This window comes from Fringilla coelebs (genome assembly GCF_963513975.1).
Source record: "Fringilla coelebs genome assembly, chromosome: 1".
NCBI classification, from domain to species: Eukaryota; Metazoa; Chordata; class Aves; order Passeriformes; family Fringillidae; genus Fringilla; species Fringilla coelebs.
In genome coordinates, this window is record NC_140028.1 from 150,192,269 (window position 1) to 150,220,016 (window position 27,748).

The 27,748-nt window shown below is 41.4% G+C and overlaps 1 protein-coding gene across 1 annotated transcript in view; it reads right to left on the reverse strand.

The window, feature by feature from the left end:
• Positions 1 to 4,546, reverse strand: part of LOC311155813 (vasoactive intestinal polypeptide receptor 1-like) — a gene marked incomplete at its 3' end in the record, with an annotated part of 28,908 nt that extends 24,362 nt beyond the window's left edge. The window contains exon 1 of the mRNA XM_084209246.1: positions 4,511 to 4,546. Coding sequence (XP_084065372.1) covers positions 4,511 to 4,543 — 33 coding nt within the window. The 5' untranslated portion in view covers positions 4,544 to 4,546. The remainder of the gene's footprint in view (positions 1 to 4,510) is intronic.
• Positions 4,547 to 27,748: the final 23,202 nt, after the last annotated feature.

Sequence of the window (27,748 nt, forward strand, 5' to 3'; positions counted from 1 at the left end):
CACACAAAAGACAGATCTTCACTCATTAACAAGTCCATTAGCCCACTTGGGGAAAAGTAGGGACATTTTCTATGCTCTCTGAAAATTAGGGAAGTGCTTCAAAGCTGGGCACTGAATATATTATTCACCTTTGAAAAAGCAATTCCAGGGGATCAAAGAGCCAGCAGTAACACTCAGTCTTTTTTGAAAATTAATCAAAGCTCCAAGAATTGGCTGAATCCATTGACAAGATGAGAAGGCTTCAAGAACTTGAAGGCTCTTTCCAGTGATCTGTTTCAGCTTCCCATGCCCTGCAATCCTGAAGCCTCACAAATAGGTTTTACGTCAAGTACATAAATCACTGACCGAGAATATTCATCACTGCTCTTTCTGCCTCTGCCTCCTCAGCTCGCTTTCACCCAGATCCCATCTCAGATATGCTCTGAAATTAATCCTGTACTCCCAGTTCCCTCTGTCTGTGCTTCCCCAGTTCCTCTGATATGACTCTGATGCCTGAATATTTTAGTTCTCCCTCACACAGAGTTGTCTGCCATTCATGTCACACACAGAATCCCACCTTGGAGGATTAAAATTCACCTGGTATTTTAGAATACAGAACAGCACAGCAAGGACAACTCCTGCATCCCCATTTTTAAGTGTGGAATGAAGTGTTCTGCCAGTCCTGAAAGTTGGTCAGGATTGCCAAAGACATCAGGCAGGAGAATCAGGAGATGCTTTGAAATACACACATTTTTTCAGTGAAATTTTAATGGGCAGGAAAGGCTTTTAGGATGGAGGAAGATTCATGGTAAAAAAGAAGTTGAAGACAGGTTGAATAACAGACAAAGAAAACCTCAGCTTTTTTCATAAACTTCTCAGTCTGTTGAATGTGTCTCATCTAAACCTTCCATCTGCTTAATTCCCCAAATTGCCAAGTGCTAATTAAAATCTTTGAGACTGGGGAGTGCAGGACACTGAAGCCAATTTTCACATGTGCTTTGGAGGGATCTGGGGCCCACCCCGAGCTCCATGAGCTCCTGTCCATTTCACAGCCACATTCCCAGGCACTGCCCTAAAAACCTTCCTGTCCAAGCCCTGGCCTGTGAGTAATTCTGGGATATTTATAATGCCATGTGTGTAGTGCTGTGCTCTGTCAGAAAACAAGAAATTATAAAAAATAAAGATTCCTTCTGCAGTAAAAACAGTCAGCTCAACTCTTACAAGCTCAATTGCACCCATCTAGGTTTTTTGCACCATCCCCAAGCCATGTTTGCCACTTTGGGCTCTGGAAAGCCCCAGGTGACCCCAGCAGGGACAGAACTCCAGTGCCCAGCTGTGAATTCAGCTCTCACACACAAAGTCCTGCCCTCAGCCTCCAGCTCTGACACCATCCTGAAGCCAGGAGCTTCCAACCCCCAAGCAAAAGGCTCTTTTCTAATCCTTCCCTTCAGTCAGTTAAATAGATTATTTCACGAGTCTTTTTGGCTGAAAATGACTACCTAGAGGATATTTGCTGTGTTTGTTTTCCCTCTCTAACTCGATTACCTATGGAAGAAGGGAAGCTGAGACACTGATTGCCTCACAGTCGTTTAGAGGAACATATTTACATATTTTCAATATTGTTTTCAAGACATTGAAGCAATTCTTGAATGCTCCTCTGTGGATTGGACTGTATTTATATGACTGTGTTTAACTGCATGACCTTACAGGGAACAGCACTTGCTATACATATTTAACCATGATATCATAAAGGCAGTCACTCATAGGTATTCTTTATGAGACAACACAGCCATCCTAATTTATTTTGTTTATGAATGCTGTGTAATTAGTATTACCTTGAGAAAAATTAATTTATCAGTGCTCTGCTAAATTGGGTAGAGCATTTAATTATTACTAATGCTTGAAGAATAACAGAACACTGAGGATCTCCATTTTCTGCTATGGCAAGTGTTCCTGTAAATGAAAGAGAAATTTCTCCTTTTCAGTATAATTTTTTTGCCTGCAGGTGGGATTCATGTCATCTAATCCCAAAGTCCTGGAACCTGGAAGTCAGAGTCCTACAGCAAGTTCATTTAATTGATCTGTATTCTTGGAGTGTTTCCACCTCTTCCCAGCAATACTGAAGAAGGCTCAATGAGCAGCTTTGGACCAGATTCCTAATTTTAGACAGTTAATTGTAGATGATTAATCTAAATTCCCCCATCAAGGCTCCCTTAATGATCAGGGAAAGCAGACAAGCAGTTCCAGGGAAGGATTCCTCCTACTTTGCTCAGACACCTGTTTGAGGACAGTGATTGCCTGTACAGGAGCCTGTCTCCCTTCATTAACTCCCTCCAGGCTTAAAAAAACCTAAAAACAGATTATTCCACACATCCAGCTCCCCATGGAGAGAAATTGAAGGTCTGCAGGGACCAGGCACAAATTAAACACAGAAATGGAGACTCCCAGGTTTGTTTTACTGGGAGCTCAGCATCTTGCCATGGGTTTGGATCCCCATGTCCATGAGCAGAAGAAATGCTTTGCTGAAGGGATTGTACAGCTCACTGGTGACCCATCTGTGCTTCCATTCATTAGATCAGAGCAAAGCCCTTCCCAGAAATGGGAAATGTAGGTGTTTGGAGAGGAAAGCAGTTTAGCACAGCAGGGAGAGAAGGGAAGGTAGAGTCTTTTCTGCTCTTTGTCCTCTGCTTCCTGACACTCTGAACTCTTTAAGGCATAAAAAGTCATTTTTAGGCATTTCAGCCTCCTCTGCTCTCTGTTCCTTGTCACTTACCAGTGAATGGTAATTTTTTTGAGTGTCAAGGACTCTATTCTGCAAGGCACAAATACGCCCCTGTGGAGCTGACAGGAGGTAGCAGTGCCCAGCTCCACAGAGGAAGTTTTCAGGATTAGCCTTCTGCTTTATTTTCATATCTGATTAATGACTTATTTGCAGAATCCATACAGGAATTATTTCTCTGCTCAGACATGATCCTTTGAAACAGGAAAGGATTATTCCTTCATCCTAGGGGTCTCAGACCTTCCCTGACTTTCAGTGAACATGCAAGGAGACCTAGACTGAGACAAAAACCCCACTGACATTCAGAGCACTGCCTCTCACCAGACATGGAGTTGATGTTCATATTTTGAGGCCAAAAGCTGTGTAGATCAGCCAGTTTATAGAATTTCACTTGTTATGCTGCAATATGCTGCAATATTAAAATGATGTACGGCAGCCCCCAGATGTGCACAATCCATCACTTTGGATCAGCTCCACTCTGCTGACAGCAGCAACAATGAGCTGTGCCTCCTTTAGGTGTAAAAAAGGCTGGCCCAGATGCCAAAATCACTTTACCTGCAGCAGTCTAAGCCTTTAGGCTGCCTGGTTTTGCAGGGAAGAACAGTATTGCACATGAAAATAGCTGCACTTGGTGAGGTTTGCATTGCAAGGACCCACAAGCTATCCCTTGTACATAAATCTGTGCAAATACAGAGGAAAATACAAGATCCAGGAGTTGTGCAGGTGTTAAAATTTACATCCCATCTCCCATGTTTGGAAATGAAAGGTCAGGAACAGTCTGTCATTTAGGCTCTCACAGTTACCCACAGAGGAAAGCAGGCCCTAGAGAAGCACCCACTCCATCTGGATTTCCCAGGACAAGATGGAATGTTTCCTGGGAAGGTGACTCTCTCCTTCCTGACTCCTGCTGAATCCCAGCCCACGCAGAACATTGCACTGTGAAATGAGTAAAGTCTGAATTAACAAGTCCCCGGTAATCACACCCAGAGGGAAGGTTCCAAACTCTGCCCCGAGGCTGAGCATTGAGGGCAAAGAAGAGAAATTCCTGAGCTTGGATTTGCACTAATTTTTGTTAAGCATCCCAGGCAGGGGCAGAGGTGGAGTGTGGAGATCAGGGAGGGATGGCTGTGCCTGGATTGTGTCGCTGATGCCCAGTGGCACAGGCTCACCTGCTGCCCTCGGTGCACACAGACACGAGACAGTCCATGCTCCTGCCCGGTGATTTTAGAAACCTCCAGCTCTGAAAACATCCCTGCCCTCTCAGAGGGGTAAATGCACCCATCCATCAGGAGGAACTATTCCTTTCTAGCTATCCTCCTCGTCCTGCAAAGTTGCCTTTCTCAGGACAGCTGGGACAGCGACCTGTCCCCTTCTGTCTGTCTGAAGCCCTGCTACAGCCATTCTGATTTGGGGATGCTCTTCTGTCCTCTGCAAACTGCAGTTCTAAAGAATGGAAAAGTCATTTATTGACAGCATCTTGAGGCTGGAAAATTTTAATCAAAGGAGCTCAACACATTAACTCAGGGGTATTTTTTTATTTCCTTCCCTCTAACATCTCTGTCTCATTTTATATTTTTCTTCTGAATCCTTTCCTTGTTTTTCTTTCTTTCTGCCCACTCACCATTAGAAGAAAAGTTACCCAGCTCCTCTGGACTTTCCCCCACCCCGGCTGCAGCGGGGCAGCTGCGGAGCCATCCAGCTGTGGCCGGGCTCCAGATGTGCGCTCCCCCCGCCCCAGCGGTTCTCACTCACCAGCGGCAGCAGCAGCCAGCGCAAAGTTCGCATCCTCCGCAGCAGCCGCCGGCTCCTGCCGCTGCCTCTGCCTGTTGTGATGCTGCCAAAAGCCGAGGCTCTGCCCGCCCCCACCTGCCCAAGGCCCGCCCCGAGAGCCTCGAAGCTCCCTGAGCATCCCTCCGCAGGATGGGAGCGGAGGGAAAAGGATTCTCCTGTGTGAAAACCCAGAGCACAGGGAATATTTCTGTGTCTGCTCTGGGGTGCCCTGACCCACAGGGCAGCACTGACTCTGACCCTCACTCGTGGAGAAAGTTTCCCAGACTTCAAGATAGACTGGAAGCCACAAAAGTGTGAAATAGATTATAGAGAGCAGTGTGGGTGTGTCACTGGGTGAGAAATTGAGGGTTTGGGGTTTTTAGTGTGCTGTGGATGGCAGCAGGATGGAGGGCACAGGGTGTCATCCTGGGTTTCTTCCTCATGCTGCTTCTTCCTCCTTCTCCATGGGTTTGGGTGGCATTTTGTAATTGGGCAGAAGAGTCTGCACTGGGGCTCTGTGGGATCAGTTCTTGGGTTAAAAGGGAAAATAATCCAGGTGTCAGTTCTTAATTGGACAGTTCAGTCTTAAAAGGCCTTGGATCAAGAGATTGTTGGGCATTTTGTGCCTTGTAATGGACAGCTGCCAAACTCATGGATGTGACACTGTTCCACTGATCAGAAATAATAAACACCTGAGTGTGAACATGAAACACCATCTCAAGTGCTTTCAATCCAGACCCAGAGAAACCAATACTCCAGGGATGTTGGTTTCACCTCCATGCACCTGGCCAGTGCAAAAGGATGAACATGTCCCAGAAAAAAGCAAAGCAGGCAGTTGGGACACCAGTGTGGGTCTTGGGGTGGTTTTGGAAGCAGAAATTCTCTGTGCTGCATTCACCTCTCCTGCCTTTCCAAGGATTTGGAAAAAAAGATTACGTCTGATTTTGACTTTTTCCCTGTCTGTAATGGATAACATAAAACTGTGGCCACTTTCTGAGTGGGTCTGGCAGGGTGGGATTCCCTTTGGGACTCTTAGAGATGGATTTTCTGGGTTTTGGCATCCCCCTCCTTTCAGATGGGAAATTTTGTGTAATGAAAGAATTTCCTCCACAACTTGAACAAGATCTTGTGTCACAAAGATGTCTTGGACTCAGGCTTATTTCTTGGTGCTAAGAAAGTTCAAACTTTTCTTGCCTACAGATTAGATTTGTTTTGGGAAAAAAAAATTCAGTGTCAGGTTCTTAGGGCTCAGGCATCAGCTCTGTCTTTTGCCTCACTGAATTTTTCACCAAGATATTTTCAGGACCCGGGAGAACCAAAATGATGAACATGGCAAAAGCAGTTTTCTTTGATAAGTCTGAAGTGCTGTTTCATATTCTGTTGATCATTCATTAGTTCCCAGTGGTCTTAAGCACACAAATTCTGTACAGTCAAGGGAGATTCAGGGCTTGCTTAAGTTACCCCAAAATAAGCATTCAATGCCATTGAAATAAATATCTATTTCTGCAGCTTTGTCCATAGGTGTGCAGCTCTTCTACAAGTCCTGTGTCTGGTTTTCCAGCTCCACCTAAATATTTCAGATATACAATACATAACATTTGTAACCAAATTCTCATTTAATCTGCTCTTCTCTATATGTTTGTCTTTCATTACTGCAAAATGGCACCTGATCCCTGACCTGCACAGCCTCAGATATTACTCCAAAAATCAGATTTGTGAGAAAATAAAGAGATTAAAACTTTGGGAAAAAAAATAAGTCTGATTTTGCCTTTTTCTCTATTTGTAATGGAGAAGTTAAGACTGTGGCCACTTTCACTAGTCAGCAAGGTGGCTCCTGTCACACTGGAATAATTTTTAGGATCCCATTACGAGGCAGGCAACACATGCTGCCAGGCAGTTCCTACTTCTAATGAAAAGAAAAATGCAAAGTACAGAGCTGTCAAACACCCCCAGGACAGGAACAATTCATAATCTCTGCTGAACTTCATTTAACCAACTCAAATATCCAAGATCAGAGAACAACAGAATAATTTGGGTCAGGGGATGGAGCTCTGGCCCCAGCCTCTCCCCTCACAACTCAAATTTCACAGTCAGGAATTTGTGTTTCAAAGGGAATTGCTCTCAGGAGCCACACTGTAAACCCAAAAACTGCCACTGAAAGAACACGTGTGGCATTCCAGCCTCCAAGATTTCACCTGGATTCTATTATTTAATACCTTGAAGGCCACTTAAATGAGGGTTTTTAGGTCATCAAAACCAGCTTGGAGCAAACCCAAGTGTGAACCACCTTTTTTTGTAATTTTTTTTACATAGGTTTTTGGCATGAGTATTTGCAGGCAGTTTTGTGCCTTCTAATGGAGCAGACCTGGTCTCTCAATATTTGCTTTCTCATAAATTTTCTCTCCTCCATCTGCTTTTCCTATCTCATCTCCAGCTGATCAAAAAAGCAGCCCATGTTCCCATCCTTGAGATTTAAATTAATTACCTGGGAATTCCTCTTGTAAGAATATTTTTCCATCCTAATAAGGAAATCAAGCCTTTTTATTGGGCTTTTGTAATATCTCACTCTATTTAATGTTATAAACCTCACCTACATTAAAGTCTCTGATTTCCTCAGTCTTCTCACATGCCTTCATTACTTCAAACACATCTTCAAAACCTTATTTAGTCTAAAAACTAATTTATATTCATCATATTAGTTGCTTTATTCATTTTATTATTTGCTGTTTCTCTGTATGTACCCAAAGCTCCAATAATGAAAAAAATGCAGGAAAAAAAATCATACTTATTTCTCATAATATTTTCATATGCTCTGATGCTTTTTGCTACTTTTTGTCACAAAATAGGTCCTGGCCTGATAAACTCCCTCTAACTAAGCATTATTATTTAATTTTCCCCAAGAATTACAGGATAACTCATCAAAGATAAGAACCACATTTGTTTTCCTGCTGCTCCACAACATCAACCTGGGCTCAGAATTCAACAGATGTGCATAAAAACCTCCTCTGGTTAACAACAACAAGCCATTGTGTTGGTATGAAACTTAATCAATGAGGCAACAGACCTGAGATTCCTCCTAATCCCCCTCATGGATATCCTGGATCAATTGATGCCATTTCATGAAAATTACTTGACATTTGCTGAGCTGCTGAGCACCTTTGTGGAAGCTGGAGAATGGGGTTTCGATGCCATATGCTACCTGAAAATGGGTTTTTCATAATAAAAATCTTCCTAAAATCACCTGAGTTTCCTCCAGCAGCACTTCAGGCTGGAAAATTGGGTGCCCCACCCTGCAGCATGAGCCATCAGCCAGGGCATAAAGGTGAATTTATTGACATTTCTAAACAATCTTTTGACAAATCTGCCTAAAGATGCAAAACAAAAAGCCCTGGGATTATGAGAAGGAGGCTGCAATTACAGAGAGTACATAATTCAGTGCTCAGGCAGAACATGGTGTTACTGAGAAACATATTGTGACTTTAATTAACAGCAAAACTTCACGGTCTTTAGAAAAAGGAGGGTATAAAAAAAGGCTGGAGGTTTTATTCCTGACAGTGATCTCTGTGGGGTGTTTGAGACAGAGGGGTGAGAGCAGAAAAATCAAACAACTGAAGGCAAAAGGCTGGGTTTGAGGTACTAAAAAGGGAAGGCACTAAATATCAGACAAGTGCCTGGAGCTGCATCAGGATAATTTGTCCAGCTGATGTTCTCTGTAAGCCCTCCCTGTGTTATCTCCTCGCTGTTTTCCTTGGATAAAATTGACTCCTGCCATGTCCTGGGGCTCTGACTCCATGTGCACCCATATTCTGTTACTGTTCCTTGGCCTGGCCCCCAGGACACCTGGGACACAAAATAGAGACAAAAATTACAGACCCTTGGATTATGTGGACTCTGTCCTACCTGTTTGATCTGTAAACTTAATTTCACCCAAGCCTCTAAAGCTCTTTGTGAGTTAGAAAAACATCTGACTTGTACTTGTCTTCCACAAACATATCATTTAACTCTTTTAAAAATAAACTCCTTTAATCTTTTCAGCACTACAAAAAAAAAAAATCTGTCAGCGATCCCTTCCCTACTTCCATTGTATTTTATTCAACAATAAGCAAGTTATTTTTCCCAACCTAAGGGAAGTTGCTTTTCCCAGTGACACACAATGAAATCTTCATTCCTATTAATAGTCTCTAAAGAGTTGACAGACCAGCTGTTCCTGTCTCAGAAATTGTTCTATGCATTGTATTATTCATTGGTTTTCTTGCTTTCCTCTAGCCACTTCAACTCGATTTCAATTCTGTTTCTCTTCCAAGAGGAGGAGAACAACCCTGATTTTTATTCACTAAAATGCAGGTTTAAAGACTAAGCTTGCTCCCTTCCTAAGGTCCAAGAAAATATTCATGTTTCTCCTAGGTATAGACTGAGCCTATAAAATTGAATTTGGGTAAACAGGAATAACCTATTTTTAACAACACAGAAATCTGCAGGAGGAATGGGCAGGAACTAATGCCCAAGAAGTTCCACCTGAACATGATGAAGAACATCCCTGCACAGTGACCGAGCCCTGGATTGTCCAGACAGGGCATGGAGTGTCCCTCCCTGGAGATACTCAGAAGCAATCTGGACACAACCCTGAGTGACCTGCTCTGGGGGGCCCTTCCAGCCTTCCCCAGACTGGGATTCCCTGGTTCAACACTCAGGAGCTGCCAGCTGTGACACAGGGACACTGAAGGCATGGCAGGTGGAGGCTGCTGGGCAAAGGGAACCAGATTCCTTTGAGTGGAGAAATGAATCAAGCCCTGAAATCAAGTAAGATACATCCAAGCCACACCAGATATCTGATTTTGGCTGACTTTTCTCATTTATCATCAGTAACAGGAATCCCTTGCCATGTGTTTCTCAAAGATGAATTGAATTGCAAAGCCTGGCTTCCTTTATCAAAACCTATTTTCCTTTTTACCTAAACTCCTTACCTAAACCTATTGTCCTCACCATCCCAGGCTGTTTTTCCTCAGGACATGGAGCTCCTTGTGTAGTTGTATCATCTGGTGGAAGATTTCACTTCCTCTATTTAAAGTCAATTCTTTAATTTCACATAGAGAAAAAAAAATATTTTTCTGAGGGGAGATTATGGTAAAATCTTTGTTTCTTGCTTGTTGTATTTCTGCATATTGCATTGAACCCCACAACTAAATCTTCCATTAAATATGGTTGGACTCACAATAAGAAAGGATTTATGCCTGTGACTTTACAAGCACTTTGGGACTCCCTTATTAAAGAGCTCAGAACATGTAAAGAATCAAAGAATCACAATGTTTATCCTTGAGTTTTCTGGGTGTGGTAAAATACCCACTATTAAAAGAAAGCAGTTTCTGTTGTGATTTTAAAGATGGATGTCAATACAAAACCAATTTGAAACTACTCTGGGAGTGAAGGTGATAAAAAAGCAGATTTGTGACAAGAGCTTGTTCAGAAGATCTGTGGGATCTCCAGAACTTTCCTGATGGTGGGAAGCCAGATTGATGTGCTGTCAAAAATTATGGGAGATCACCTTAACCAAAGGAAATGTGCTCAGCTCTGTGACTGATGAGACAAACCTTTCTCTGAGCAATGAACAGAAGCCTCTTGCCACCACTGTCCTCTCTAAAAAACAACAACAAAGTTCTTGGCGGGTTCCAGTTCTTCCTGTCATTCAACACAACTTTTTAATGTCATTTCTCCCTAGAGTCTCAGCTTTGTGGGAACATCCCAGTTTGCTCAGTTTAACCCAAACCCCAAACTGTTGGGAAGGGCCAATTTCTTAATGGACATGGGACAGTGTGAATGGAGCCATCTAGGAGGGCAATCAGCTAAGAATTGACTGCCTTTGATTAGCTAAAGATTGCAAAGAGAGCAAGACTGCAAGATGTAAATATTCAATTTTTTTAAAAATACCTGTTGTTTAGTGGTTTTATTACCTGTTATTAGTGGTTTTGGTTTGTTAATTTGAGATTTTGTTAATTTTGAAAGTTCTTGGTTAATGTCGTAAAGAGTGTGGTGGGTTTGTTTGGTGTTGCTGAATTACTAATGTATTTATTTTTTGCTGTGAGATAGGATTAGGAGAAAGGTAAAGTAGGCTTAAAATTTTAAAAGGGCATAAAGAAAAAATTTATTAATAGTAACAAAAATAGAGAGTATTAAGAATTAGAATAAAACTTTTAGAATACTTCTCTTTTTTATTTTTTTTCTCGCTGATAATGTAAAGAAACAGACCTAAAATTTTAGTAAGTTTAATTTTTTTTAGACTAGTCTTCTCTTTAGTTTACTTATGGAGAGAAGTTTAGTTTACTTAGGAAGAGAATTTGTTATGAATAATAGTAAAGCCATGACATTTGAAAAATAATATAAAATATCTAAATAGAAGTAAATACAGACACAAGTCTGATGTATCATCAACCATCATTCCTCACTGATTAATTCATTCATCCATTCATCCCTGATCCTAGAAAGAGTGAGGTTCTTCTCTCCTTCTTCAAGTTTTTTGTTGTATATATATGTACACCTGAAATTCTCAAGCCATACATTTATTTATAGTACAAGAAGAAAAGAAGATATGCTTAAGCATCTCTTTTTCATGACTATTTCCTGATTTTTATTTTACCAACTTTAATTTTACCATTAGTCCAACCAGATCCTTTATGCAACTGCATTCCTTATAAAAGGGATTCAGCAAATAAATCCTTTATGTGATCCGCTCACTGGAGAACTCATTATTCTGAGTGTTTGTGAAAGGAGAATGAAAGAAAAAGGAAATCATCACAGGAACCAAAACCTTTCCCACAAAGAAAACTTTGTGAGCTCCAGGCCAAGCACTGCAAGTTGTACATAGGGGAAAATAATTGATTCAATTTCTGAGAGGGCAAAATGTTGTAACTAAAGATTTCTGAGTCAGAACCCTCAAATGAGACAGAATCTCGTCTTACAGGGATGAAACTTTCTTGTGGGTCTTCCAGCTCCAGCAGTGGTCATCAGAGCACTGGTAGTTGCCCAGAAATGTAATTACCTCAGGGAAACAGGAGGTCCATCAGTCTCTGGCAATAAAATCAAAACCAAACCAGGGAATTCAACCACAAAGTGGTTCCGGTTTTGTTTTTTAGAGAACAGTGCAATAGCAAGTCCATTACACAATTATAATCAGACTTCATACAATATTGTGTTGAATAATGTGAGAAAGTTCTTATTGCAAAACCCCAATAAAAACAGCTGGGTGAAAACCACATCAGCCTTAGGACTGATCTGTACTGAAAAACTTACAAACAGAATGTACATAAAAACTAGCTCAGGGTTACACCTGATTTATACCCAGGAGAGCAGGAATAAATAAATAAATGTTCCATGAACAAGGGAAGCTTTGAGATTTAGAGCCTCTGTCTATACAAAGATCCTGTTGTGTTAAATTATTGTCTTTGTCAAAAATTCCTTTTATTTTTAAAGACAGTTTTGTTTGCTTTCCTCTTCTTTCTCCACCAGTATGTCAAAAACTATAAGAAAAACTCTGGAGTTATAGGAGTCAGGCCAGAAAACATAAACTCATAAATTTCCTCTTGAAAAGGGATAATTCCATTTATATTTTTAACAGAGAGTTTTCTGTGCTGAGCAGTTTGTCATTTCAACACATTCACTGATCTCCTTTTCCTGGTAGTTGATTTTGTATAAAGAGATTTTCATTCTCCCAGATTAATTATTTGGAAAATTGGTGAATAATTCTTGCATACTGACCAAAAAACTGTGACTTGAAGCTTCAGGCACATGATACCTTTACATGCTCTGATCATACCAACTTTGCTTATGCATTTGGTTTGCTGGTGCAAAAATTATAGTGATTATTTCAATATTTGGCCTTTTTTTGAGTGTGCGTGAGATCATGAAAGTGGCTATTTCCCTGAGTTTTCTTCTCTCCCAGGGAAAATAATTCTGAAAAATGAAATCCAAAACAAAATGCCTGCAATAGTGGTGGTGAAAAAAATCTTCTAATCTGTGAGGAGAGTCAAGATTTACACACAGGGCAACTGAAATATCAGAAATTCACGATGGTGATGGTGCAAACAGATTAAAGATTGAAATCAGCCACCATCCTTTACAAATACCTCCTTTCAGCAGCAGTCAGTATCAATTTCTAGGGCCAAATGGATCAACAAATGTGGCACCCAAATGTGACCAGCTGAGCCTAAACCATTGTGCTGAAAGTGACTGACCAATGGAAAAAGTCACAAACCCATTCTCAATTTGGCCCAGAATATTTTTCAGGAGCTGCTGAGCTGCAGATTTTCTGGAAATCAACCAGGTATTCTTGGAAAGATCCCTGCATGTTTGTGGTGCTCTTTTACCTTTTTGCTGCAGCCACTCTCAGAGTGGTTTTAATGTTCCAAAGCTTTAAAAAGCAGGAAATAAACAAAAAACCCCCTCATCCAACAACCAACAAACCAATGTATGTTCTCATTTTAAACATTTCAGGACTGGAAGGCTGATTCTGCTATTGAAATAAAAGCTCTTGGAGCAATAATGTTTTAGTGTAATGATTGCCATTATGAGACCCTGATTTTTTCTCCGAGATGTTATTAAGGGAATAACAACATAACAACACTCCTATTTACACTTGCTGCTGGATCTAATTCTGGCTGGAAATACTAACAGCAAATCAAATTACACAGAGGTAGAAGGTGGGCGAGGATGAAGGAAGAAAGCAACGTGGAGTTTTCCACATCGGCAGTTTATTCCTGGAATTGCTTTTCGGGCAGGGAGATGAATCCTGAAAAGAGCCATGATTACATCCTTGCCCTGAGCACACATCCCCAGAGCTCTTCCTGGAAGCTTCAGCACCTCAATTCAGGTTGAAACGAGGTGATTGGAGGGTTATTTCTGCAGCTCCTATTACAAGAGCTATAAACTATCAGCTGCAAATAAAATTCTCTTCCCAGAGGGACAAAAACAGCTCCCGTGGCCTCTGCTAATTAATAGATGGCAGCAAGCTTGGCATGGAGGGCTCAAATGTTTCCTCCTAATGCAGGGCTTGTTGTTATTATTGTTTCTCCTCCTGACAGGGAAGGCTTATTATAGTGGAAAAGCTACCAAGGTAGAATCACCATAATTAAAAAGACATTTCATGGAACACGAGGCAGCAAAAGCGAGATTGTCTTTTTTTTTCTGCTGGCTAAATGTGAAAATACTTCGTGGCCTGAGGTTCTTTCATACTGGAGGTGAGACAGTGCTGTTGGCTGGGAAGAAAAAGGAAAAGAGTATGGAAGTCTAGGCACCACAGAACTGAGATTTTTGAAGTGGAGGAGCAGAATTTATTGTTTTTCTATCTTGCTGTTGTTTCTTAAAAATGGAAAAGACATTCAGGATGGCCTGGTTGGGTTTTTTCCCTTCCAACACACCACGGAACTAAAACCTCCCCAAACCTCAAACAAGTAGGAATAGTTGGGCTTAGGTTTTATGAAATCTCCATTTTTTAAGTGAAATTCATGGAAAATCCCAAATTGCCTGAGGTAACATGGTAAATATCAATACTGTAAAAAAGAAACCATCCCCAAAACCCTCTGTGATGTTTTTGTCACCTTCATTTATCTCCTAATTTCTCTCCAAAGCTAGGACAGGTAAAGAGGGACCAAACATTGAAAAGTGTTAGAACATAAATGCCACACTTATATCAAAACAGAGGCAAATCAGGCCCTTGGAAAGGTGTTTGGAGCTAATAAAAGTGCAAGAAAATCAATGATTTATTGGCACACAGACATTAACAGAAACCACGTGGACAGATTTTAAATCTTCATTAAAATCTTCCCCTTCATTATGGAACTCATACAGAAATGTGGGTACAGTGAGAAATGTCTGTGTACTGCACATTTATAAACTTGGCAAATGTTTGTACAAAGCCAACTCTTTAAAGGACTGCTGCTGCATCAATTTAAATGAGAATCCCATGACAAATTTTAAAAAAACAGACAAAATTAAGTCAGAAATAAAAGAATTCTAAACAAGGTTTGGGTTTTGTTCTTGGGTTTTTTGGTTTTTTTTTTTTCTTGTTGGTTTTTTTCTTTTGTTTTGGGTTGGGGTTTTCTTTGAGCAGAGCCAATTACCTTATTAAAAAAAAAAATTATCAGGTTTTATTGTTGTCTGGGCTTCTGAGAAAGGGTAGAGCATCCCCAAAAGTGTCTGCTCCTACTTTGAATCCAACATTTGCAACCAGACCAACAAGGTGATATTTGGGGAGACACTCTGTGATCTCTGCATTGCTCATAACTGTGCCCTAAAGTATTAATGCCATTCCCATGGAATATCCAAAGCTGGACGTGAAGGCAGTGGAAATTGGTTATTTTCTCATGGAATCACAAATTCTGGAAGCAGAATGCCACCAGATGAAGGCAATCTGTAATTAAAAATTAAGTGTCCTTTCATTCTCATCCCACTTCCAAAAAAATCCTAATCTGGTTTTAAAATTTGTTCAAAAATTTTCCAAGAGGTATTTTTTTTCTCCCCAAAATACCATGATTTTATGTGTGTGATTTTTATGAGTTTTTTTTAATGCAAAAAGTTTAAATGCTTTACTGAAACCCTCCAAGTCAAAACAAAAAATAAATTATTTCTACAGTGAATCTGATAAAATAATCCTTTTTTCTTTTCCCCAGGCAGCTACTTCAAGAATAATTCAAGTGCCTAAGGATGCACATCTGGCCTCATTTGAGATTTTTGGGGACATTCTGCCTGGTCTCCAGCTGCTGCTCCAGGCAGACAAAATCTATGAGCAAAATACAGCTCTGGGAATAGTGATATGGAGTATCTGAAAATGAAATCCTTCTGTGAACACTACAGTGGCTTCATGGAGGATGAAATGTGTGATTTCTGTATATCTCCGTGCCCTGAATGGTTTTCCTCTCCAAAAAGTTGAAATCCAATGTCCCACTTCAGTCACTCTTGAGAAAGTGACAGTCTAGATGAAATGATAAAAATAAGGTTTTATAGAGTGGAGCATGAACTCTTCATCACTTTTTATTGTGCATGAGCAGTGCATGACACCAACACTCAGAAAACACAGAAATCACAAGAAAGTTCAAATTTTCTGGCTCATTTTCATAAAAAATAAAAAAAAAATCCTTTACTGTTTCCACAAATCACAGATCCATCTTCATTACTCTGGATCTAAAAGATCTGAACACTGAGTAAAAGGTGAATTTTTTTATGCCTTGCTGGCACAGAAAAAGATCACATAGCACTGTTATATATGTCAGTGAATAAAACTTTGTCTGTCAACAGTAATTTAGAGTTTGGTCCTCACATTTTTATAGTTTTGCTTTGAAAAGCAACTCTCTGGAATATATTAATATTCTTATGAGCATCTCTAGCCCTTGGAGACATCAGTGATCCCTTAGAAAAGAAAAGAAAAGAAAAGAAAAGAAAAGAAAAGAAAAGAAAAGAAAAGAAAAGAAAAGAAAAGAAAAGAAAAGAAAAGAAAAGAAAAGAAAAGAAAAGAAAAGAAAAGAAAAGAAAAGAAAAGAAAAGAAAAGAAAAGAAAAGAATGACAATACCACCCTTCCCAAAAGACCAAACTCTTCTCTACCCTTGCTAGCTTCACATCCTGTTGGTTCTTGGCTTCTTTTCCTCTGTCAGGGTTGGGATTGAAAGTATTTGAGACTGTATTTCATGTTTAGACTCAGGTGTTTATTATTTCTTATCGATATTAAAGTCTTACAAACTGTGAGTTTTGTAGTATTTCACTAATAAGGTATAACAAGTTATAACAACTACTTACCACCCTAAAACTTCTATCTTGTTCTATATATACTACTATATTCTAAAATCTTAAACTCTGTAAGTTTTTTAGTACATGATATTACACACTTCTAACTAAACTACACACCTACAATCCTAGTTTTATCATTCAATTTTAAAAGCTTCCTGTACAACCTCAGATCAACTATAGTAGTCTCTTATATGTCTATATCTTTCATCACAGAAAATTTAAAATTCTCAGTATCCAAAATTCTAACATCCCAAAGATTTTCCTGGTGGTATTTCCAACTTTTTTCTCCCTCTCTCCCTGGCTGTGTGGCACTAGATGGAGCTGCAGACCTGCTGGAGGCTCCATGCTCCATCCTTCTCCTGCTGCCCGCAGAGGGACCCCGAGCTCTTCGCATCTCCCACCAGCCCATCCAAGCCAAAATTCCCTTTGGGATTTGGAGGCATGGCACAGGCAGTGGCTTTGATTCAGTCCCTCTGATTTATGGCTGTCTCAAAGGGGAATTTTATTTATTTATTTTGACTGAGTTTTGAGAAATGTGAATTTTTGGAAGTAGGTAGAGATGGGACGGTCAAAGGTGCGCAGCGAAGAATTTGGGAATGTTTTTGTGCCATGGTTTAACCAAGCTGGCCAATAAGGACCAGACAGGTCCTCATCCCCTCCTTCCCCTGAGATGGGGGAGAAGAATCAGGAGAGTACAAGCAAGAAAACTCATGTGTGGAAAAAATTATGGTTTAATACCAGGGAAAACAAAAGTCTCACACACAAGCAAAGCCAAACAAGGAATTCATTCCCTGCTCCCCATGGGCAGGCAGGGGTTCAGCCACTCCTGGAAATCAGGGATCCATCAGGTGCAACAGCGACTTGAAGGCAAACACTATCACTCCAAATTCCCTTTCTCCTTCTCCCCCAGGTCTATATGCTGAGCATGTTATGAGGTGTGAATATCCCTCATTTCAATTTAGATCAGCTTTCTCTTCTGTATCACCTTAAACCTCTTGTGGACCCGATGTCTCCTCACTGGGATAGACACAAGAAAAGGCCTTGCTGGTGTCCAACTCAGCCAAAACAAAAATATCCCAGTGTTACCACAGTCCCACAGCAGAAAGAAAATGAAATGTATTTCAACCAGACCCTGTGGAAACCCAAGAGCCTGTTGAGGAGAAGGAAATGGCAATGCCCTGGAGAGATGCCTGGTAGGTTCTGGGCGTTCCCCAGAGGATAGGGTGAGGAGAGAGGCTTCTCCCATGGGGCTCTGCAGCACGAGGTTAATCAAGTTACTTAAGAGGCTTCTCCCATGAAGTTCTGCAGCACTCTGTTACTTTGTCCCTGTTCTGTCATCTCCATTGGCCTCCCCTGCCCCTTTTACCCTAATATGTTCATGTTCTAGTAAGTTCTCCCTTCCCTGTTTTCCCATTGGTTCCCCCGCCCATCCACCCTGCATTCCCTATTGGTTCCTTCCCTGTGCAATACCCCTGAGCCCTAAAACCATTGGATCCCTGATGCTCTGCTCCACCCCCTCTTTCCTTGATTTATACTTTGGACCTCCTGTGTCTCTGTTTTTGGCCCATGGACGTCTTCAATGTTAGACCTCAATAAACCCTGTTGGACTCCAATAAACCCTTGCTGGAACCCCATACCTGGAACCTCCCATTCTTCCCAGCCAAGCTTCTGTGTGTCTGTCTGTCTGTGTCCGTGTCTGTGTTTGTGTGTGCTGGTGCTCTGGTGGCTCCCACCAGTTGGCACATCATGCTGTCAGGGAAGGTTGCAGGTTGTTCCACCACCACCATGGAACACAAAAAGCCCCAACACTCTGTGCTGACCATGGTTTGGGAAGCTTTCCCCAGCTCAGGAATGCAGATGGGAATGCAAAGACAGGATTGCTGAGGTTCACAAAATAACAGAATGACCAGATTGGAAGAGAGCTTTAAGATCATCCAGTCCAACCCAGCCCCAACACCTCAGCTCAACCCTGGCACCCAGTGCCACATCCAGGCTTTGTTAAACACACCCAGGGATGGGGACTCCACCACCTCCCTGGGCAGCCATTCCAGAACTTTATCACCCTTTCCATGCAAAACTTTTCTCTAATACATACATACATATATATACATATATATATATAAAACTTTTATTAAAATTATATATATAATTTTTTTCTAACTTGTATTTCCCTTGGTGCAGCTGGAGGCTGTGTGCTCTGGTTGTGTCAGTGCTGCTGCAGACAGAGCCCAGCCCAGCTGAGCACAGGCACCTTTCAGGAGCTGTGAGAGTGATGAGGGCAGCCCTGAGTCTCCTTTTCTCCAGGCTGAGCACCCCCAGCTCCTTCAGGGGCTCCTCACTGGGCTTGAGAAGCTGCATTTTGCAGAAGCAGAGGAGACAGATGGATCCCTCCTCACTGCTTCCCAGCACCAATGTGGCTGTGGGGACAGCCCTGAGATCCCATCCCAACATCCCTGATATTCCATTCTCTCTTCTCCCTCATTTTTCACCAAGTTACTGACGCAGCCCATGTGGTCTAACACTCGCCCTGAGCTCCTTTGCCTGTGCTCATGGTCTCCTGAAATTCCAGATGCTCTCCCAGACTAATACTGAGCCATCCCAGAACTGTCTCATTCCAAACCAAAATGTTTTGTTGATAGTGGCTGCTCATCATTTCTAGATTTCCTGGCATGTAGCTAAGGGAACTTGATAGGAGATGGAGCAGCTTCAACAAGAGACTCACAAGGTGATCAAAGCTGCCAGGTACCATCCTAATAACACCATGCATGATGATAATAGTATCCAAAATGGTGATTTTACAGCAATTTTAAAAGTATATTTCCTATTTCCAAGGTAAATTAGGCAGATGCACTTTCTCCTTATCAGCATGGGATTAGATTTAACGCCCCTAGCATGCCATATACCTTGTATAGATCATTATCTAGAATTAAAGTTATATAAAATATGTCTGTGTGCATTTTTATCCAAGTTTAGACAGACATTGGTTCATATTTGCCTTCCCTTGAAGATAAACTCTGCCATGTTTGCTGTCTATTCGGTCACTAATTAGTTAAGAGAATTAATTGACTCTACTGCTCTATCACTCTCCAAAGCCAGACAAATATGACCACTCTTGGGGAAAAACTGGTTTTCTTTTGATCTTTATTTAGAGTGATTCCAGTTTAATTTTTGGATTAATGTGTAGGAATCCTCCTTCTGTAGCACTCAGGCCATTTTTTTTTCCTCTGCATTCATCTGCAACAGGTGCCTGCCTTGATGAGGTGTGGCTTTGAAAAGGGCAGATTTGTGAGCAGCTGCCTCACATGCCCATGGTCTGTTTTGTGGCTGATGGCAACATGAAAACCTGACCTTGGCCAGCAGCAGGATTGCTTCTGGATTTAATGGAGCAAAGCCTGGAAAGGGAGGTGGCACCTTTCATTAGAGTGGCAGACACGAGGGGAAAAAGCAAAGCAGTCTTTTCTTCATGTCTGAGAAAGCAGAAGCCACAATGCTCCGCCTAATCTGAGTTTGGGGAACTGCTCCATGTTTAATTTTGTGCTGATCAGACAGAACATAACTAGAAGAAGACCCTGGAGAACGGGAAAAAAAGTCATTATTTGATGTGTAAATATTTCTTTATTTACTTGCTGATTAATTAAATGTCTGGAATTTTATTTCCCCCCTGAAAAGCTATATTTTTGTTATCTATTTGGGACAGATGATGTCATTAATCTATTTAAATCAGCTCAACTTTGGTCTCCAGGCTGGGCCACCAGGGCTGGTTTGTACCGATCCAAGTGGTATAAAAACTCCTGGGATGGAAAGTCCTTTGGACAAGGAAATAATGAATCCTAGAAACAAAATTTCTGTAGGAAAAGGGAAGCAAAAGGAAAATGGAAAGTCTGTGTGTGTGAGTATTTTGTGGTTTTTTTCTGTTTGTGTGTGGATGGAGATCTTGTCTGTCTTTGGGACCCTTCACCAAATCCTTTAACCTAATAATCCTGGCTAATATCTGGAGGCTCTTTGATCTCCCTTAAACAGGAGGGAACTTTATTTCCTTGGGAGCAGTTTTTCTGTTGGAGCTGTCTGAACACTGAGCAGCAAACCCCAACTCTGAGCAGTCAGTCCAGCAGCGAGTTCGTTTTATCAGGCTAATTAAAGGAACAATTTAATAAGCTCACACAGGACATGCTCAGAATGCAAGGATGCTGCAGTCTGTGGGGAGAAGAGTCCATCAAAGGAATTCTTCAGGAGGGAATACAGCTTGGTTTGTTAAAACTCTGATGGCACATTTCTGCCCTGAGTGCTGACTCTTTCCTTTAAACCTTCCTTCAGAATGCTCTGGGTATCTTTCATTTAGCTGCTCAGTGCTGAAGTAGGAAAATGTCCTGTGTCAGGAGCCTTTCCTCTCATTAAAAAGTGATTTTTGCTTTAATGCAGGGTGACCACTGATGGCAGAGGGAGCAGAATTCAGGCCCTAATTACAAGAATCCCATGCTGTGACAAGCAGTGGTTTTGCTTGCAAGCAAGCAGGGATGTTTCAGTCCTGGGGGGAGGAGGGGGCTGGCAGAGCTGGTGCTGAGACAGAGCTCAAGCTGATGAGCTGAATCCATAAACCAGCACAGCTGATTAAAAACAGACTTTAAGTCTTGATTTGTAATTTTCTTTTAATTTTGTAGAGCTTGCTATGAGATGTTTCTGCTCAGCCATTATCATTTTAATGCTTCTTTTTCTGAAGTGAAAGAAAGCAATTTTGAAATTTTGCTGGTTTTTTTTCTTCTGCCTTCACATCCCCCTCATGTTTTCAGAAAGCTGATATTTTTTATGGAGATGTAATACTTTTTAACATAGAATCACTGAATGGTTTGAGTTGAGTTAAAGCTCATCTTGTTCCATCCCATGAGCAGGGACTCCTTTCACTATCCCGGGCTGCTCATAATTAGGGATTATTTAGAATTTTTTTTTTTTCCCAAACTAATCCTAAATACACTTTAAATTTGAGAGGTAGAATGGGAAGGCAGAATTAATGCACAGGTCAGCCCTTACTGACAGGGAAAGGGCTGATCTCCTCAGCCCCAGGCTGTATATTTGTCCTTCTCAGGGCTTTGATGCTTCTTTCACAGGAACTGACAATTATTTTATTTCCAGATGTTGACAGACCTCGAGTCCAGCATGTGAGGTGGACACCAAGCAGCTTTTTGCTGCTGTTACAGAACAAGATATGAATTTCTTCAGTCCTGCAGAATAAATCTCAAAGAAAGACACAAAGCAGCATCAGATATGTTTTTAGAACAACGCTGAATGTGCCCTACACATTAAAGCTGGGCATTTAAAATCATTCCCTTTTGTCCTGTGATTATCAGCCCTTGTAAGAAGTCATTCCTCCTGTTTGTAAGCCATTTTTATTTACTAGAAAGCCAAAATGAGATCTCCCTGGATCCTTCTCTTCTCCAGGCTGAGCAGTGGCAGCTCTCTCTGTCTCCATAGCAGAGGTTCTTATTACTCTTGCCCTGACAATAAACAGCCCACACTGTTTCTGTTTTGCACAGTGTTATTCTCCTAAACATCTGTTGCTTAAAAACCAACATAAGTCAACTGCAGATTTTTCTCTGCCATCCCCACTCGTTAGGAAACACTAGAGCTGCTGCTAATGGCTCTGCCCTTTTGTTTTGCTCTCATTCAGAGAATTCGGGCTCCTGTGCCTTTTGCTGTGCAGCATCCCAGCTGGTGACCCAGATTAGCTGGCTTGCTCCCAGCCCTATCTCATTTCTACCTCCTTGGGATAAAACACCCACTTCTGTTAAGGGCATCCTGCACCATGATCAGGCTTCTGCTGGGAGCTGCAGGAACTTCCCAGAATTAGCAACGATTTTTTTTGCCCCAAATGAAATCTTGGGGTGTTGGAACCCTGATTACTGAGAATTTCAGACTTTCTGTGCTGCCAGGCACTGACCCCCCAGAGAACACTGCATTGAGCTGAGGCCATGGAGAAGCTTCCAGAATGGAATGACAGAACTGGGATTGTGGGTGTGGAGTTTGGATAGAAGTGTGTGATACCACAGGGTGGGAAACTCAGAGTTTAAGGGTTTAGAATATAGGAATGGATATAAAGCAAGATGGAGGTTTTAGGATGGAGAATGCTGCTGCTTCTTCTTCTTCTTCTTCTTCTTCTTCTTCTTCTTCTTCTTCTTCTTCTTCTTCTCCTTCTTCTCCTCCTTCTCCTCCTTCTCCTCCTTCTCCTTCTCCTTCTCCTTCTCCTTCTCCTTCTCCTTCTCCTTCTCCTTCTCCTTCTCCTTCTCCTTCTCCTTCTCCTTCTCCTTCTCCTTCTCCTTCTCCTTCTCCTTCTCCTTCTCCTTCTCCTTCTCCTTCTCCTTCTCCTTCTCCTTCTCCTTCTCCTTCTCCTTCTCCTCCTCCTTCTCCTCCTCCTCCTCCTCCTTCTCCTCCTCCTCCTCCTTCTCCTCCTTCTCCTCCTCCTTCTCCTCCTCCTTCTCCTTCTCCTCCTCCTTCTCCTCCTTCTCCTCCTTCTTCTCCTTCTTCACTTTCTTCTCCATGGGTTTGGGTGGTTTTGTGTAATTGGATAAAAAAGCCCCCATTGCAGCCATGGGTGGTTGGTTATTGGGTTAAAAGTGAAAATAATTGAGGTGTCATTTCTTAATTGGACAGTTGATCCTTCAAAGGCCTTGTAGAGAGAGAGATGGGGCTCCATTTTTAGTTTGTGAGAGTGAAGTGCTGCAGAGCTCAGGGTTTGTGAGACTGGGACAGAGATAAGAACTGATAAACATCTGAGTCCCAACAAGAAACACCATCTCACACATTTAATCCTGACCCTGGCAAAAAGAAGATAAGACTCAACACTGGGGAATTTTCAGAATAATCATTTTCATCCCTGGAAGTGTCCAAGGCCAGGCTGGATGGGGCTTGGAGAAACCTAGGATAGTAGAAGGTGTCCCTGCCCAGGGCAGGGGGTGGAACAAAATTATCTTTAAGGTCCTTTCCAACCCAAACCATTCTATAATTCTGTGATATTAAAGAATTATTATGCCTGGTAATTTGTGCCTGTCTCCCAGTAAGGCTGATGGTGGGACAGCAATGATTTCCATCCCGTCACTGCAGTGTGGACACTGTTTAATTCAGTAGATTCAAACCAAACAGCCTTTAGCAGACATCCACCACTCCACTGCTGCAGCTCAGCCCCACATCCAGCTTTGGCATTTAGATCCCTCAGCCTGCTCATTTAGCCAAGGAAGTGGTCTTTGCTCTCCAGGGACTTCTAAATCTGCTATAGTCTCTTTTATTTTTAATTTTTATTTAATTAACTTGCTCCATTTCCAGTTTTTCATGAGTGTTTTTTTCCCCTCAAGTTGTGTTTACATCTCTGATCCAGGGATCTCCCACTTGCAGCCCTCCTCAAACATTTCTGTTTTGCCCTAGCCAGAGGTTGTTCTCCTTCCCTTTCAGGTTTGAATAAGAGTCAGGGATGATTAGCATGTTGCAGTCCCAAGAATGAATTAATTATTGTCTTTTCCCCTTTACCTCCTGAACAATAGTGCCAAGATATTTCTTTACATGCAGACCTTTGCTGTAGTCAGGTTTTTGAGTGTTTGCTTAGTTATTCTTTGCCTTTCCACCCCCCAGAGTATCTGCTATAATAAATACTGGATAGGAGAGCAAAACCTTCATGAGTCTCAGGAAGATCCCTGAGGACACTCAGGATTCTGACCTTGGACAGGTAAAATTTAGAGGAACCAGTTGGGAGCTTGGATTTGACTTTGACATCTCTCCTAAAGGACTTTCTTAGCCCTGCTAAGACCACAGCACATTATTTACTTGTTTTTTCCTATATTTTGTGTCCCTTTTCTGGGAAAAAAAAAAAGTAACTGCAGGATTTAAACTGTTGATGATGAAAAACTCCTGCAGCTGAATTGTTCCAGCCACAGGGTCACAGGGCACATAGAAATAAGGCTGAGCAATGTTCTGTTTTCATCAAATGGTGTTTTCCTGACATCTTCTGCAGAGAAAACCAAGCCTGAAGGAAGCTTTTCTGAGGCTGAGAGCAATTAATAAAGGATACAAAGCTGGCATTAAGGTCCCTGGAATGATGGGCACATTTCCTGTTAAGCTGGCATGTTAAATATCCTTCCTTGCACTCTAAATTGAGCCCCACGTGAGGGCCTCACCTGTCCTGCAAGTCCTTGTGGCTTGCCTTTAAAACTCTGAATTTTAAAACTCTGAAACCTCTCCTCTAAATTTTATTCAACTTTTTTTCTATTTATTTCTGCCATTTCTTATATATTTGAATAAATAAATGCTTAAATGGGATAGTGGGAAGGGCAGCAAGGGTTTGGAATGAGGTAGTCTTTAAAATCCCTTCCAACCCAGACCCAGACCTTCAAGCCTGGCTTTTCTTTTAACCCAGTCAGTTTTTTCCTTTAGTTTTAACTTTTAATGTTACAAATCAGAAGCTGCATGTCCTTTCCTATTCCACTTTGTCTTTCTTTTTAATATTGCTACTGATATTGGCATTCACTCAATTAACCCAAACTCAATTTGGTCTTACTAGATTGATTTTTCTGTTAACTGAGTGGAACACTGGGAAAATATTTGTAGAGCTAAAATAGATCTACAGGGACTTGCTGGAATATCCATACAATCTTCATGTAGTTCATCAGAACTGTCAGTTCCTCTTATCTAATTCTGACACTTACATGACCTCATTATTGAGAGATCTGAGCATTTCAGGCTTTTTTTTATTTATCTTGACAGCTTCTTTAAGGGGTGGGGACATAATATAATCCCTCTTCTACAGTTGGCTGAAACCCATGAGATCAAGCCTGGATTTATTAATGTCTTTTTAGGAATGTTGAACCTGCTGTGTTTCTCTGACTCAGCTATTTAGGGACCACAGGGCAATTAAGAAGCAGATTCTTGAAGGTGACCAGGTTTTTAAAATATACAATACTGAAAGATACAGAATTTGTTGGAAATAAGTTGATAATCCTGGGGATTCTTAGAAAAGGGTATTCTGGAAATGGGGTTTAATCATTCTAGTCATTTTGACTCAGGTCTTATAAAACTGCATAAGGAAGCCCTGCATATCCACTGATTTTCACAGAATATTATCTGCAGTAACTTCAAAACTTCAATCCATAAAAATTAAACAAAATTATGAGAACACCTGAAACAGGTATTACAGTTTTTAGGGTAATTAGGCTGCTTCCAACAAATTAAAAAAAAAAAAAAAAAAAAAAAAGAGGCAGCTGTCTTGTCTTTCTCTCCTAAACTGTAATTTTGTGGCAAACAGCAATGAGGTGACACATGGATGAGGAGGAAGCTTTCATTGCTATTTCTGTTTTGAGAGTGGACATCAGACCCTTCTCTCTGTGCCTGTTTCACCCACGTGCAGCCATGGCTGTTCAGTTCTTGATAAAACAGAAACAAGATTTACGGCAGTGCCTGTCTCACCAAAACTCTGATTTTTAACTATTTAAAGCTGTTTATTGCTGCCCCTATCGTGCTCAGTACATTTTTTTTTCTAATATCTCACCTCAATCAGTGTTTTTCACCCTGAAAATTCCTCTTCCTTGCTGTGTTTGCAGTAGCTGCACAGTGAAGTGCAAATTAAATTTAAATGCCTCCTGCAAGTTGTCGGCATTTCGGGGTTAATGGTGGAGGTTTAATCAGCTCTTTTATTCCTAAAAAGAAACTTTTCTACACATCACTCTTTTTTACTCTGTTACAAAAATGGCTTAGGGGGAACCTTATAATTTTGAGAAAATTGAGCCTCTGCAGCTGCTGGAGCTGACAGTGTCTGACAAATCCTTTTCCTCTGGGGTTGTGTCAATTATGTTGTTACAGAACATGCTGAGCCTGGATCCATCCCAGGTTTTTTTGCCTTTTTTTTTTTTTTTGACATGTTTCTAGGAGTTGTCATTTGCAATGATGGATGGAATGGTTGCATTCAGGCAGCACTTTCTATAGAAAGTTGTGCTTTTTGGAGAAAGATCAGTGTTTAATTGCAGGTTGGAACCATTGAAGATTTTTCTATTAAGTGTTCTAATAATGGGATAAAGAGGCCTCTTAAAATCTCTAACTCTTGGGGTTGCTGCATTAAATAAAGTTTCAGAAAGCTACAGTGATTTTTCCAGTCTGAACAGACTTAATTCTTCTGGTTTTGTCTCTCTTTGATTTTTTATTTATTTTGATGCCTTATGAAGGCTGACCCAGAACAGAGACTGGACAGAGCTAAAGAATAAAGCAGGGATTTATCCAAAGGATCTCCTCCATGGATGCACCTGGGGCAGCCCCAGAGCCCAGCCAGGGCTGCGCCCAAGATGACCCAAAATGGCCCCAAAATGCCCGGCCGGGCACGGGGTCTCTCCCTGGGATCAGCTCTGCTCCATTTGCACCTTGCAGTTCATTGTCCCATCCCAGCTTTAGCCCCTGCAGTCCCACCCTGCTTGTTTTTCTCTCTGCAGCCCACAGGGTTTGTGCTCCTGGCTGAGATTTGGCTCATTTGTCCTTGGTGCCCAGCTGGAGCAGGAATTGTTTTGTCTCCCTGCTCTGTGCACAGAGCTCACCATCCCCTGATGTGAGCCCAGACCCACACACTAAAGCAGCATGGAATCTGAAAATATAAAAGCTAAAACCTGAGGCATCAATTTTATTTTTCTTAATGGTTTCTTTTTCTATCACACTTGAGTGTTTTGCCATTTGGATTTCTGTAACTGATAATATTCTGATTAAAAATATTGTGTCTAATACTCTGAGTATTCTGTGTAAATGCACAGGGCTTGATCCCATCAATACCTTTAATTTCATTTGGCTTCCTCTGGTTTTTGTGGGGACTTGGAGGTTGGGATCAAAAATACCCATCAGCTCTTAAATCAAATGTCACATTTTCAGCCCAGCAAACTCTTCAGCACCAGGGCAGATTTGATTACACACACAGCTGAATTATTACATTTTTAACATGGTTTTGGCCACACATTTGAATCAATTCCTGGATTTGTTCACATCAATTAGCACAAGGCATTGGTGATTTTCAAGAAGCAGTTTGGATGATTTCCTGATGGGAGGGAATGGATTTATCCCATTTTAGGTACAATACAAAAGGGGCCACAGAGTCTGAGATGCAGCAGCTCAGCACAGACTCCAGGAACCGCCAGAGAAGAGAAGAGATTTTTAGGACTGATGATTTCAGGCTGTCACAGGTGTCTCCACCAAGGCTCATGCTGACTTCACAGTCCATGGGGAGAAAAAAGCATTTTTTCCTCCCTTTGCTGACTTATTTTGAACTTCTAAAGTAGGATGAGTGGGGGAAAAAAACCACATGTGAGAAGTTCTGCAGCTCAGGAAAGAGTTGGAAGGGACCCATCAGAGATGCTGCAGTGGAGACTCACACTTCCCACTAAGGGTCTGGAGTTGTTTGTGTGACAAAAATTACAGCCAAAAAAGTTTGTTTCTCAACACCA